Source organism: Pan troglodytes, chromosome Y (assembly GCF_028858775.2).
Source record: "Pan troglodytes isolate AG18354 chromosome Y, NHGRI_mPanTro3-v2.0_pri, whole genome shotgun sequence".
In the NCBI taxonomy this organism is placed as follows: Eukaryota; Metazoa; Chordata; class Mammalia; order Primates; family Hominidae; genus Pan; species Pan troglodytes.
In genome coordinates this window covers 35,998,956-36,011,911 of record NC_072422.2, presented here as the reverse complement: position 1 = coordinate 36,011,911, position 12,956 = coordinate 35,998,956, and the positions used below count along the sequence as shown (strand labels likewise).

The 12,956-nt window shown below is 38.8% G+C and overlaps 1 protein-coding gene across 1 annotated transcript in view; it reads right to left on the bottom strand.

Annotated features, from left to right (window-relative positions):
* Nucleotides 1–12,956, bottom strand: part of LOC129138938 (MAM and LDL-receptor class A domain-containing protein 1-like) — a 464,758-nt gene that overhangs the window by 424,039 nt on the left and 27,763 nt on the right. Inside the window, exons 3-4 of the mRNA XM_063805034.1 lie at nt 3,437–3,538; nt 2,356–2,502 (exon numbers count right to left, since the gene is read on the bottom strand). Of these exons, the coding sequence (XP_063661104.1) occupies nt 2,356–2,473 (118 nt within the window). The 5' untranslated portion in view covers nt 2,474–2,502; nt 3,437–3,538. The remainder of the gene's footprint in view (nt 1–2,355; nt 2,503–3,436; nt 3,539–12,956) is intronic.

Here is a 12,956-nt window from a genome sequence, read left to right as displayed (position 1 = left end):
CCTGAGCAAACTAATGCTGGAACAGAAAGCCAAGCACCACATGTTCTCACTTATATGTGGGAGCTGAACAACTTGAACACAGACACAGGGAAGGGGAACAACACACACTGGGGCCTGTTGAGGGGTGAGGGGAGGGAGATCATTGGGATAAATAGCTAATGCACGCTGGTCTTAATACCTAGGTAATGGGTTGACAGGTGCAGCCAACCACCACAGCACATGTTTACTTATGTAACAAACCTGCACATCCTGCACACGTAGCCTGGAACTTAAATAAAATAAATAACCATAATAATAATATTACTGCTACCCCCAAAAAATAAAAAAATAAAAAATAATAATCTGCACAGTAAAATATATAAATATAATGCTAAAGACAGCAAAAATGAATTACATTTATAAATTGTACAAAAAAGAAATTAAATTTCATGCAATTCTAATACATTCTATTAAAAACATATTAAGATACACTAGGAAATAAATAAGAAAATATTAGCAAGTATACACTTAAAACAAAAATAAATTAAGACGTTAAATTAAATGCCCAATAGGCAGAATATAACCTAGACTGGCCATAGTGTCAAAGAGAAAATTCATGTACCAGAAGCCCTGAAATGTAACTCAAAATAGAGTAAATTATATAGAAAATAAAAAGGAGGAGTCAGGTTATGGAGTGTGAACATTAGTTGGGTTTAATAGAAACTCAAGGTGAAAAGATTAGAGGGAGTAAGAGAGAATTACTTGAATAGAATAACATAATTTCTGCAAGTGATGATATATGTGCATTCTGAGCATTAAAAATTAAACATATACTCATTCCTGCACTCATCATACTGAAATTTTCAAATAACAAAGATAAAGAAACATTTTTAAAATCTGCATTAAACTAGAAACCATTACATGCACTCAGACTTCTCCGTCACTACAGCACATATCAGGAGCTAAAGAGGGAAAATCACCCTGTACTTAGAAATTAAAAAAAAAAATTCTAAAATTGTATGACCAGATAAATTATTATTTCGAAGTGAGAACAATTTTAAAACATTTTAAGTTTACAGGTACTATGGGAGCTCATCACCACAGATCTTTTCTAAATAAAAGAAAAATTGATTAAAGAGTCAACCTTTGCAAGGGGATAAGGGAACCAAGAAGGAAAGCATAAAATCTAAAAAACAATGGTGAGTAAGAAAAATAATGAAATATATAAACTTACTAATTACAAGTATCATAACAAGATATTGACTTTAAAACTCTTTAAAATGTTCAACTGTAACTCAGGACCAAAAAATAATTAAATGATAGTTTGGTCTTTCTCATGTTCAAGAAGGCAGAAATACTAGAGCACTTTAGGTTTTGTTAAAGAAATTTCATATAAAGAATATACCCTAAAAATTAAGAATAGTCATAACAATAAGATATACAAATTAAAGCTTCCAGATCAGTGAAAAAAATAAAAATAAAAATGTAACAATACTCACCCCTCCAAGAAAAGGAAGAAAGAAAAAAAAGCAAAAAGAATAAAAGTAAACAGAAAATACAAATTAATATGTTAGCAAGAGGAAGAAACTCATTGACAACAGAGCAGTGTTGAAAGAAAGAGAGAAAGAAAGAAAGAAGGAAGGAAGCATGGATGGAAGGAAGGTAGGAAAGAAAGAAGGAAAGAAAGAAAGAAACAGAAAGAAAGAAAGAGAAAAAAGAAAGAAAGAAAGAAAGAAAGAAAGAAAGAAAGAAAGAAAGAAAGAAAGAAAGAAAGAAAGAAAGGAAAGAGAGAAAGAAAGAGCTGGCTGACTTGGCTGGGCATGATGGCTCACACCTGTAATCTCAGCACTTCAGGAGGCTAAGGTGGGTGGATCACTTGAGGTCAGGAGTTTGATACCAGCCTGGCCAACATGGTGAATTCCTGTCTCTACTAAAAATTCAAAAATTAGCCAGGCATGGTAGCACGTGCCTGTAGTCCCAGCTACTTGGGAGGCTGAGACAGGAGAATCACTTGAACCCAGGAGGCGGGGGTTGCAGTGAGCCGAGATCTCACCACTGCATTCCAGCCTGGGTGACAGAGTGAGACTCTGTCTCAAAAAAAAAAAAAAAAAGCCTTTTAATACTTTTTGTTCACACGATAATAAATCCTGAAGGAAATAATAAAACTTAAAAAATATTGTTAACCTAGTATAATTCTTGTTTTACACTGTTGGAAACATAATTGTTATTTTCACCTTCAGCTCCTATGGCAGAATGTATTTTCAATAAAATATACTCAGTATATTCACCAAGGCCTCCTATGTAATGTCTTATAACTAGTCACCATAAAGCAGAATTCTGAAAGTAATACATAAAAGATATTATTTTTTTTTCTACCTTCATCATCACCTCCTTGATCCTGCTGTGGTGTGGATTCGAATGCAGGGATCTCTCTCGCTTTTGTGCGCATCCAGGAAATTTGGCCAGCAGATGCTTCTGACGTCCACTCACACATGTCAAATTCATACCCACAGGCCTGACACACTAAACGGGAGAACAAGATCTTGGTGGACTATTAGTCTGCTAGAGTGGCTGCTTAACCAAGTTATGTGTTGTAATCAACCAAAAGGCTTATATACACACATACACATCAGCACACACTCATTTATATCTGGAAGTTGGGATTCAATAAGCCTTAGAGTGTACCAGCAACTCCATTTTGCAAAAATTTCTCAGTTGATCCACATGTACAATATCCTCTCAAATGTGACCCATTGCCATAAAAAAAGGAGATTCCTAGTTTTTGTTGTATGTGTCACCACTTCAGTCACAATATGTTTTAATTTTTTTAAGAGACAGGGTCTTGTTCTGCCACCCAGGCCAAATGCAGTGTTGCAATCATAGCCCACTGTAGCCTCAAACTCCTGGGCTCAAGCAATCTTCCAGCCTCAGCCTCCCAAGTAGCTAGGACCACAGGTGCATGCCACCATGCTCAGGTAATTCTTTTTTTTTTTTTTTTTTTTTTTGGTAGAGATGACATCTTGCTATATTGCCCAGGCTAATTTTGAGCTCTTGGCCTCAAGCAATCCTCTCATCCCGGCCTCCCAAAGTGCTGGGATTACAGGCATGAGCCACCATGCCCAGTCAACAATTTTTAAAATGGCTTTATATTTTACCTTACCTACTTTATGGGATTAGATTAGTTAGTTTAAATTATTTACTATTCATAATCACACTGAAATTTTATAGAAGAAACATTGCATATCATTCCACAATGGCTTTAGTTTGTTTCACAAAATGACATCGCCTTAAATTGATGTATTTAGTATAAACCACCACAGCCTCCCAATAACACTCCAGCTAAAACTAGGACATTAATGTCAACAAAAGTTGGCGTGTGCACTTTCCTGTGAGTGGTCTCTGAGTCTCACATATTGCATATATACCAGAAAAGTGAATATCTCAATTTAACACTTACATCTCAACTCTTCATCTGTAGCATCAAATCTGCAGAGATCTGTATCTGGATGACATAGCTCCCGCTCAGCATTCAATGCTTCTTGACACAGTAAAATTCCATCTGTTAAATTTAAAGATTGGCAAGAAGTGAAATGCAGGTGCAACTGGAAAGACTCAAGTATTTTGCTTTAATGTTAATATTCATTCTACAAAGCACTCTGTAACCAATTTCTCTTTATGGTATCATCAACCCTAAGGTAACCCTATCTCTCTCTCTCTCTCTCTCTCTCTCTCTCACACACACACACACACACACACACACACACCACTCAAATAGAGACAGAGAAAAACAGAACAAAACAACTATGCCAATGTTTCAGAATTTTAATCATATCTCCATAATGACAGGCAAGCCCCAAAGCCAATCCTTCATAGGAGTAAAAAAATTGCCCTAATGTTGGAACTCAGAGTCTACTATTTGAAGGACAGTTGTACATGTGTCCAATACAAGATATGGTGCCCCTTAAACGTGGAAGGTGGATCTTCCCTGGAACTGCTTTCTCTGGAGCCTTCCCAAATTGTGCCTGTTGGCCGGCCATGGTGGCTCACACCTGTAATCCCAGGCATGGGCTGGCCTTTGGGAGGCCAAGGAGGGTGGATCACCTGAGGTCAGGAGTTCAAGATGAGCCTGGCCAACGTGGTGAAACCCCGTCTCTATTAAAAATACAAAAATTATCTGGGCGTGGTGGCATGCATCCATAATCCCAGCTACTAGGGAGGCTGAGGTAGGAGAATTGCTTGAACCCAGGAGGTGGAGGTTGCAGTGAGCAAAGGTCACGCCACTTCACTCCACCCTGGGTGACAGAGCGAGACTCCATCTCAAAAAAAAAATTGTGCCTGTGTTTTTGTTTTCTTTTCCCCAAGCCCCCCAATATAAGACTTGAAGGTAGACTAGGAGTCCTTTCTGCCCATACCACTTGCAGACAATTCTCCCTCTGACCTTCCTAAATACCCAAGCTTTGACTCTCATGTCAAATGGCACCCCTCACTGTTCCAGCTTGTTACAATCACCTACAGACACTGTAGGTGAGCCCTGAGGATGCCCTGCCCCTCAACCCCTGAAGATTCTAGCTCTGAGCTCACTGTCATTCTCTGTCATGTAAATATTCACTTTTATTTGCTTCTCAGTTTCTTGATCTCTTCTTATTGATGACTTTGAAGGAGAACTTTGATGAAAAACAACCTTTGCCACCACTCTTCAAAAGAAGTATTACCATTACTAATGATGATAACGTTTCCTTGTCTTCATTTCAAGTGGTCCACTCACCAACCATCATCCCTATCTGTCCAGCTCACTTCTTTTCATATCTCTACTCTAACAATATTTCAGCTGCGCCAGCTTCTACAAGCCCAGGATCCTAAATTATTTTCAGTTATTTCCCTCACCTATCTTGTCTTCATTTCCTTTATTAGAGATGTCAGACAAGCAATCACTCCCTGGCCATGCTCATACTTCTCCATACTCTCATGGCAAAAACTCTAGAAAATAAATCCCTTCACTTACTCTAGCCTGTATCTGTGCAGCTGAATGAGTGAAGAAATCATGCAGATTTCACTTTGTCCACAATCATGCAGACTGAAATGACTTCGTATTCATGACTACTCACTCCATTGGCATCAAGGTGACCCTCATTCTTTCCTTTTCCGCATTCCTAGACAACTATTCAAAGCTTTCTATTCCCTCTTTTAACTTCCAGCTCTTCCTTCCCTATTGTCATTCTCAGCTCACCACCTTGCTTCACATTTCATTGGGAAAATGAGAGAAATCAGAAGAAAACTTTACTAGTCGCATCATCAATCTCACTGGCCAGCTGTCCACACGCTTTGCCCCCTGTAGGAACGGGTCAACTCTCCATGCCCTTCTCTGAATGACGTCTTCCATTTAGACAGAAATTTCATCTCTGCTCGGCTATTTAAGGAATCATGCTGCCAATTTCCTCTCCTCTCATTTACAACGATGTGTTCTCTTTCTCTACAAGATCATTTCCTTCAGGACCTAAATGGCCAAAACTTCATCCATCTTAGAAAAACATTCTCCTGATCCGACAACCTTCTCCAACTAACTTCTCAAAGTTCTGCCTATTCTCACACTGACTCAAACACCAGTTCTTTCCCCTCCTATTCTCTCTTGAATCTATGTCAATAACAGTCTTTTTAATTGAGATAAACTTCACAAAACATATCATTAACCATTTCCATTTTATCTATTTTAAAGTGTACAAGTAGGCTGGGCACAGTGGCTCACAACTGTAATCCCAGCACTTGGGAGGCCGAGGCAGGTGGATCACTTGAGTTCAGGAGTTCGAGACCAGCCTGGCCAACATGGTGAAACCCCATCTCTACTAAAAATACAAAAATTAGCAAGGCATGGTGGCACACGCGTGTAATCCCAGCTAGGAAATCTGAGGCAGGAGAATTGCTTGAACCCAGGAGGCGGAGGTTGCAGTGAGCCGAGATCGCACCACTGCACTTTAGCCTGGGCAACAGAGTGAGAGTCCAGCTCAAAAAAAAAAAAAAAAAAAGGCCGGGCACAGTGGCTCATGCCTGTAATCCCAGCATTTTGGGAGGCTGAGGCAGATGGATCACCTGAGGTCAGGAGTTCAAGATCAGCCTGGCCAACATGGCGAAACTCCGTCTCTACTAAAAATACAAAAATTAGCCAGGTGTGGTGTTGCATGCCTGTAGTCCCAGCTACTCAGGAGGCTGAGACAGGAGAATCAATTGAACCCGGGAGGCAGGGTTGCAGTGAACTGAGATCGTGCCACTGCACTCCAGCTTGGGCAACAAGAGCGAAACTCTGCTTCAACAACTACAACAAAAAAGTGTAAAAGTCAGTGGCTTTTATTAAATTTGAAATGTTGTGCAATCATCAAACTACCTAATTCCAAGACATTTTCATCACTTGTACCCATCAGTCACTTCACCATTCTCTCTTCTCCCCCCTACCCTGGCAGCCACTACATCTGCTTTCTATCTCTATGGATTTGCCGACTCTGCTATTTCACATAAATGGAATCATGCAGGCTGTAGCCTTTGTGCTTGGTTCCTTTCACTCAGCAAAATGTTTTTGAGGTTCATCCATGTTGTAGCATGGATCAGTATTTTATTCCTTATTTGTTTGTTTGTTTTTTCATCACCTTTACCACTCCCCTGAAACTGCATATATCAAGATTGACCTCTATATTGCTAAATCTCATATTTAATTTTTTTCATCAACATATTTGACATATCAGTAATATTGGACAGAGCTGATCCCTCCCTTTTTCTTGAAATATTTTCTTCACCAGGCTTTTGCATAAAACTCTTTTCTGGTTTTCTGATTGTGTTACCACCTATTTTTTTTCTCAGTCTCTCTTGTGGTTTTCCCTCATCTGCTCAACATGAGACTGCCTGGAAGCTCAGTCCCTCCATCTCTTCTCCTCTCTACACACCCACAACCTTGTTAATATCACCTAGTAACATGCTATTAAACCCTTTCCTAAATGCTGGGGACTCATAAAATTATACCTCAGGCCCCAAATTTTTGTGGACTCCAACTCTACACTCCAGCAGTATCCTGATACTGACTTAAGCCTCTTCCCTCGGGTCACAGAAATAGGTCTAAATCTTGAAACCACCTTTGCAAAAGTATGACTGAGACAGTGAAAGAGATCTAATTTAATCGACTCCATCTTGCTTCTAACTTCCAAGCTGTCCTTGCTCATTCCTGGGTGGAGGCTGGACTAACTTTGGGAGGAACTTAGTTTATAGTTTAAACAAGGACGGTAACAGCCCTTTCCCAAAGCAGACCTCTTTCTTGTCTGGGGACTAGATTGCCTTTGTAGGACTAACATTAGCCACAAGAATAGAAATTATAGTTTAGGAGTCATGCAGCTAGAGGCCACAAGATTCTGACCCTCCCTAAACTGCTTCTAAGATCAGTGCTTGACATATTTCACAGAACCTGCACTTGATGGATCAACTGGCACCATCCAGGTCAATAAATTGGCTCATCTGATCTTGTGGCCTCAACCCAGGAACCGACTGAGCACAAGAAGACAGCTCCGACTTCCTATGATTTCATCTCTGACCAGTCAGCACTCCTGGCTCATTGGCTTCCCCCCACCCACCAAGTTATCCTTAAAAACTCTGATCCCTGAATGCTCAGCGAGACTGATTTGCGTGATAATATAACTCCAGTCTCCCACATAGCCGGCTCTGCATGAATTACTCTTTCTCTATTGCAATTCCCATCTTGATGAATTGGCTCTGCCCAGGCAGCTGGCAAGGTGAACCCCTTGGGCAGTTACTATCTCAATAAACTTCTGATTTTTCTCAACGTAAACTTTCTCTTCCCACAGCCTTTCTTATCCCAGTTAATGAAACTCCATCCTTCTAGTTAAGGCGAGAAATTTGGGGTCTTCCAAGACTCATCTCTTTCTCTCTCTCTCACCAAACATGCAATCCATCAGCAAATTTCTGCATTATCAATAAACCACATCCAGAATCCAACTACATCTTACGACCTCCACTACTACTACCAACTCTGGCTCAGGAAACATCATCTCTTTCCTGATCATCTTAGTAACTTCTTAATTTGTCTTTCTGTCCTTGTCCCTGCTCCACTATAATCTTGAGGGTCAGATCATGTCTTCTCTGCTTAAAGCCCTTCCATGGGTTTTCATCCTACATGAAGTAAACATCAATGCCTTACTATGACCTTCCTCATATAAACCAAAGCCTCTTTCCTCAAGGCCTCTGCATTTATAGCTGGATATATAAATAAAAAAATTAAATCCTAAGCCCCCAACCATCTGAATGGACTCCTCCTCTCATCTACAGACATTCCGAAGTTAACCTGTAAAACTAGTTCAGGCCATGATGGGAAAGTGAAGCCAGACATGCCTCATTATACCCTCCTCCCTTTTGCAATTACTGGTAGAACAAACTAAGTATGATAAGAAACATCTACAGTCTATTTTCTCTGAAGCTTGCTATCTGGAGGCTTCATCTACATGGTAAAACCTTGGTCTCTACGAGCTCTTATTGTAACCTAGACATTACTTTCTATTGATTCCAGGTCTTCAGATAATAACTCAACCAATGGTCAACCAGAAAATCTATGAATCTACCTATGACCTGGAAGCCCCCTCTTCCAGTTGTTCTGCCTTTCTAAACTCAACCAATGTACATCTTGCATTCATTGATTGATATTTTATATCTCCCCAAATTGTGTAAAACCAACTTGTAGCCCAACTACCTTGGGCACCTGTTCTCAGGATCTCCTGAGGACTGTGTCATGAGCCATTGATCACTCATGTTTGGCTCAGAATAAATCTCTTTTAATATTTTACAGACCTTGACTGTTTTTGTCAACATATGTAATATTCACATGGCTTATTTCCTCTATTGTTTGGCTATTTTTCTCGGATTATATGTTTTAATGTGACCATACTGACTATTTAAAAATCACCATCTCATCCTCATTTCTAGAACTTCTTATCACAGTTTTTTGTTTTACTGTTCTCCATAGCAAATATCACCACTTGACATAAACTATATTTTTTATTTATTTGCTTACTATCATTTTTCTCCCTGACTAAATTGTAAGCTTGGTGAACGCAATGATTACTATTTGCTTTTTCACTGCTATCACACGACTATCTAAAAAACTTATTGGCATAATAGGTGCTCAATGTATACTTGTTTGATAAAAGAATAAATGGCCTAAGAACAACCTGATGAAAAATTTTAAAACATTGTAGAGTCAATATACATCATGTTCACTTTTATTTGTGATAAAACTGAAGCAATTGGTTATGGAAATGATTTATGAATGCATCCACAATCTGGTTTCTCATAATGGGAGTTTACAAATGATGAATATGCAAATCCTCTTGAATGTAAGATGCACTGAAAACAAAGCTGCATATGCAATTAAGGGAATGTTGGCAATAAATGAAGCTAAGATTGCACAATAACGATTACCATGAAACAATTAAAACTGTAATTTTTGTAGATTCATATAATAGCTACAAATCTTCTGTCCCTAGAGCTACATAACTAAATATTGGCCATAGTTCAGTTGAATGTTGCATATTATCTCTAATTCATCACTATTTACACAAGACAAAAAAAAAAACCCAGAAGCACTATAAACAAAAATAGCAAAACAGTTGAGTACAAATTGCATGGAATTAAAAACGTAGCTTTTGTCAAAAGTATTACATTTCTTTCACCAGTGTCTACCACTTTAACTACCTTTGGCCTGAAAACTGGAATTTACAACCATAAAACCAGTGGTATATGAGTAAGTATTTTGGCCTGGTATGCATAAATTGTCAATTAATAAATCTGGACAGCTATTTTTATTTTAGTGCATTCAATCCCAGAGCTCAAAGCTATTTAAAGATGTCCGTTATTTATACTCATATTAATTCTCCCTTCTTCCCTCTCTCCTCTCACTCTTTCTTTCTTTCTTTCTTTCTTTTTTTTTTTTTTTTTTTTTGAGACAGAGTCTCACTCTGTTGCCCAGGCTGGAGTGCAGTGGCACAATCTCGGCTCACTGCAACCTCTGCCTCTCAGGTTCAAGCGATTCTCCTGCCTCAGCCTCCCCAGTAGCTGGGACTACAGGGGCCCACGACCACGCCTGGCTAATTTTTGTATTTTTAGTAGAGATAGGGTTTTGTCATGTTGGCCAGGTTGAGGCTGGCCTCGAACTCCTGACCTCAGGTGATCTGCCCACCTCAGCCTCCCAAAGTGCTGAGATTACAGGTGTGAGCCACTGTGCCCAACTCTCTTTCTCTTATTCTTACATTGTACCACAATCTGGCAGTACAATATTATTTTAGGGGTTTTCAAATCCTCCATCAATGATACATGATTAGTGGAATACGGCTTTGCCAACCATTTCAAGGTGTCTGTACCACTAAAGTCACATGTCTAGGGTCTGCCATCCTTCCAATCTTATCTTGCACAGATTAAATGAAATTGTCCAGACTCTCTCAGAGGGTAGAAAATGAAGTCCAAGTGTCAAGGCCATTGTGGTAAAAGTTATAATTGACACCCAGTTTTTACTCCAGAGGTTTTAGACAATGTGTCAGTTATCCTTATTGGTAGTGGATTTCAAGGAAGGAACAGTTACTGTCTCTTAAAAGAGAACTGGAAGCTACTAAAATAAAAAAGGTCCTTAGTTATTTAACTGGATAATATATATGCATCATTCAGATTCTAATAAAGGGATGATTGGTATATTTGAGGGCTTTACAAATGAGACTTAGGCAAAGTCCTGAAAAACCAATCTAAAAATATTCACAGAATATTCAAAGTATTCTGATTGTGAGCCACAGCATGAAATCGTCATACAAAATTATAATCAGCTGTTTCTTTAAGAATCAGTGTTATTCAAGAATCAGTGATTAAACATGTTCTTATTTAATCACAATAGTAAGGCTTGATTTTTTTTTCATACTAGCTACTTTGGTAAAATCTAACGTGATCCTCTTTTCAATAAGTGTACAATAAAATTTCATGTCTTGGAAGGGGCAGAGGTTAGAACGGTATTGTTTGAAAATCTGGAAATAGGCTAAACAATTTCTTTCATATTAAAAATTAGTTTTATTCTCCAATTTGCAAAGTGTTCAGAAACTGTGAACATACCTAATACTAAGCAGTTTTATACATAAAATAGCTTATATGTATTTTTTTCTTTTTTCTTTTGTTTGAGATGGGATCTCACCCTGTCACCCAGGCTGGAGTGCAGTGCCGTGATCTCAGCTCACTGCAACCTCTGCCTCCTGGGTTCAAGCAATTCTCCCATCTCAGCCTCCCCAGTAGCTGGGATTACAGGTATGTGCCACCACGCCTGGCTAATTTTTATATTTTTAGTAGATACAGGGTTTCACCATGTTGCCCGGGTTGGTCTCGAACTCCTGACTTCATGATATATTTTTAGAGTAAAGAGAAATATATATGGTAAAATAATAGTTTCATTTTCATAAATAACGGTATAACAAATAAGCCATATATTATAAACTTCCTCATCTCAGAATTTTTCAACTTTAAAAGTTGGTCATTTCATTTTCAAATTTATTTATAAATTTACATATGGTAAAGTTCCTATTTTCCAGTATTCAGCTCTATGAGTTGTTTTTTACTTTTTAAAAAAAGCTTTTATTTTAACTTCGGGGTACATATGTGGGTTTGTTATATAGGTAAATTCGTGTCATGGGGGTCTGTTATACAGATTATTTGGTCACCCAGAGTATAGACCTCCTCTTGGGTGTCTCTAGACACTTCCTCTCCAAGAAGAGGGAGCACGTGGGAAAGTCCCAGCGTCAGTCAGGAGGCAGAGGAAGAGGAGTGAAATGTGGGTAAGAAACTTTCTTCTGGTTTCTAGGAGAAGAAGCAGGGGAGGCAGGGTAAGCAAGCCTAGGACTGGCTAGTTTTAATGATGTCAGCAGGCCCTAGAACATAGAAGCTGTTTCTAGTTGTCTGGAACTTGGTTATTATGGGTTAAATCATGCCTCCCAAAATTCCTATGTTGAAGTGTTAACCCAAAGTACTACTGAAAGTGACTGTATTGGAAATACAGCCTTTATAGAGCTAACTAAGGTAAAATGAGGTAACCAGGGTGGCCCTAATCCAATATGGCTGGTGTACTTAAACTAGAGTTTAGGTCATAGTCAGGTATAGAATGACCATGTGAAGACACAGGGAGAAAACAGCCATCTATAAGCCAAGAAGAAAGGACACAAAACTCAATCAATCCTGCTGACATTTTGAACTTGGATGTCTGGCCTCAATAATCAAGAAAAAATAAATTTCTATTGTTTGAGTAACACAGTCTGAGGTACTTTGTTATGGCAGCCATAATAGACTAATATACTAGACCTGGGGTGTGTAGGGCAGGTGCATAGTGGCCCACGTATGTGAAAAGAAGTCTTTTTAGGAAATCTAAATATCATTTTTTTTTCCAGGACAGAGTCTTTTTTTGTCACCCAGGCTGGAGTGCAGTGGTGCCATCTCAGCTCACTGCAACCTCCACCTCCCAGGTTCAACCCTCTGGAGTAGCTGGGATTACAGTGGCACGCCATCATGCCCAGCTAATTTTTGTATTTTTAGTAGAGATGGGGTTTCACCATGTTGGCCAGGCTGGTCTTGAACTCCTGACCTCAAGTGATCTGTCCACCTCAGCCTCCTAAACAATCATTTCTATAAACCAAAAAGACTTACCACAAGACGGCTATGTTACAACTTAAGTCCACTCATTTTCTTTAAGTCCACTCATTTCTAAATACAATATTTCTGTTATAATATGTCAAAAGTACCTGTATGTCTTTTAAAATATGGGAAATGCTTGGCCCAGATTAATTCTTCTTCAATAAAGCATCATTATATAGTTTGAGGACTTAGCTTCATTTTTCATACTAAAACAAAAACCTAGAAATAATATAACATTCTTAGCACAAATGTAAGTACTGTTAAAAACATCTTCCCTT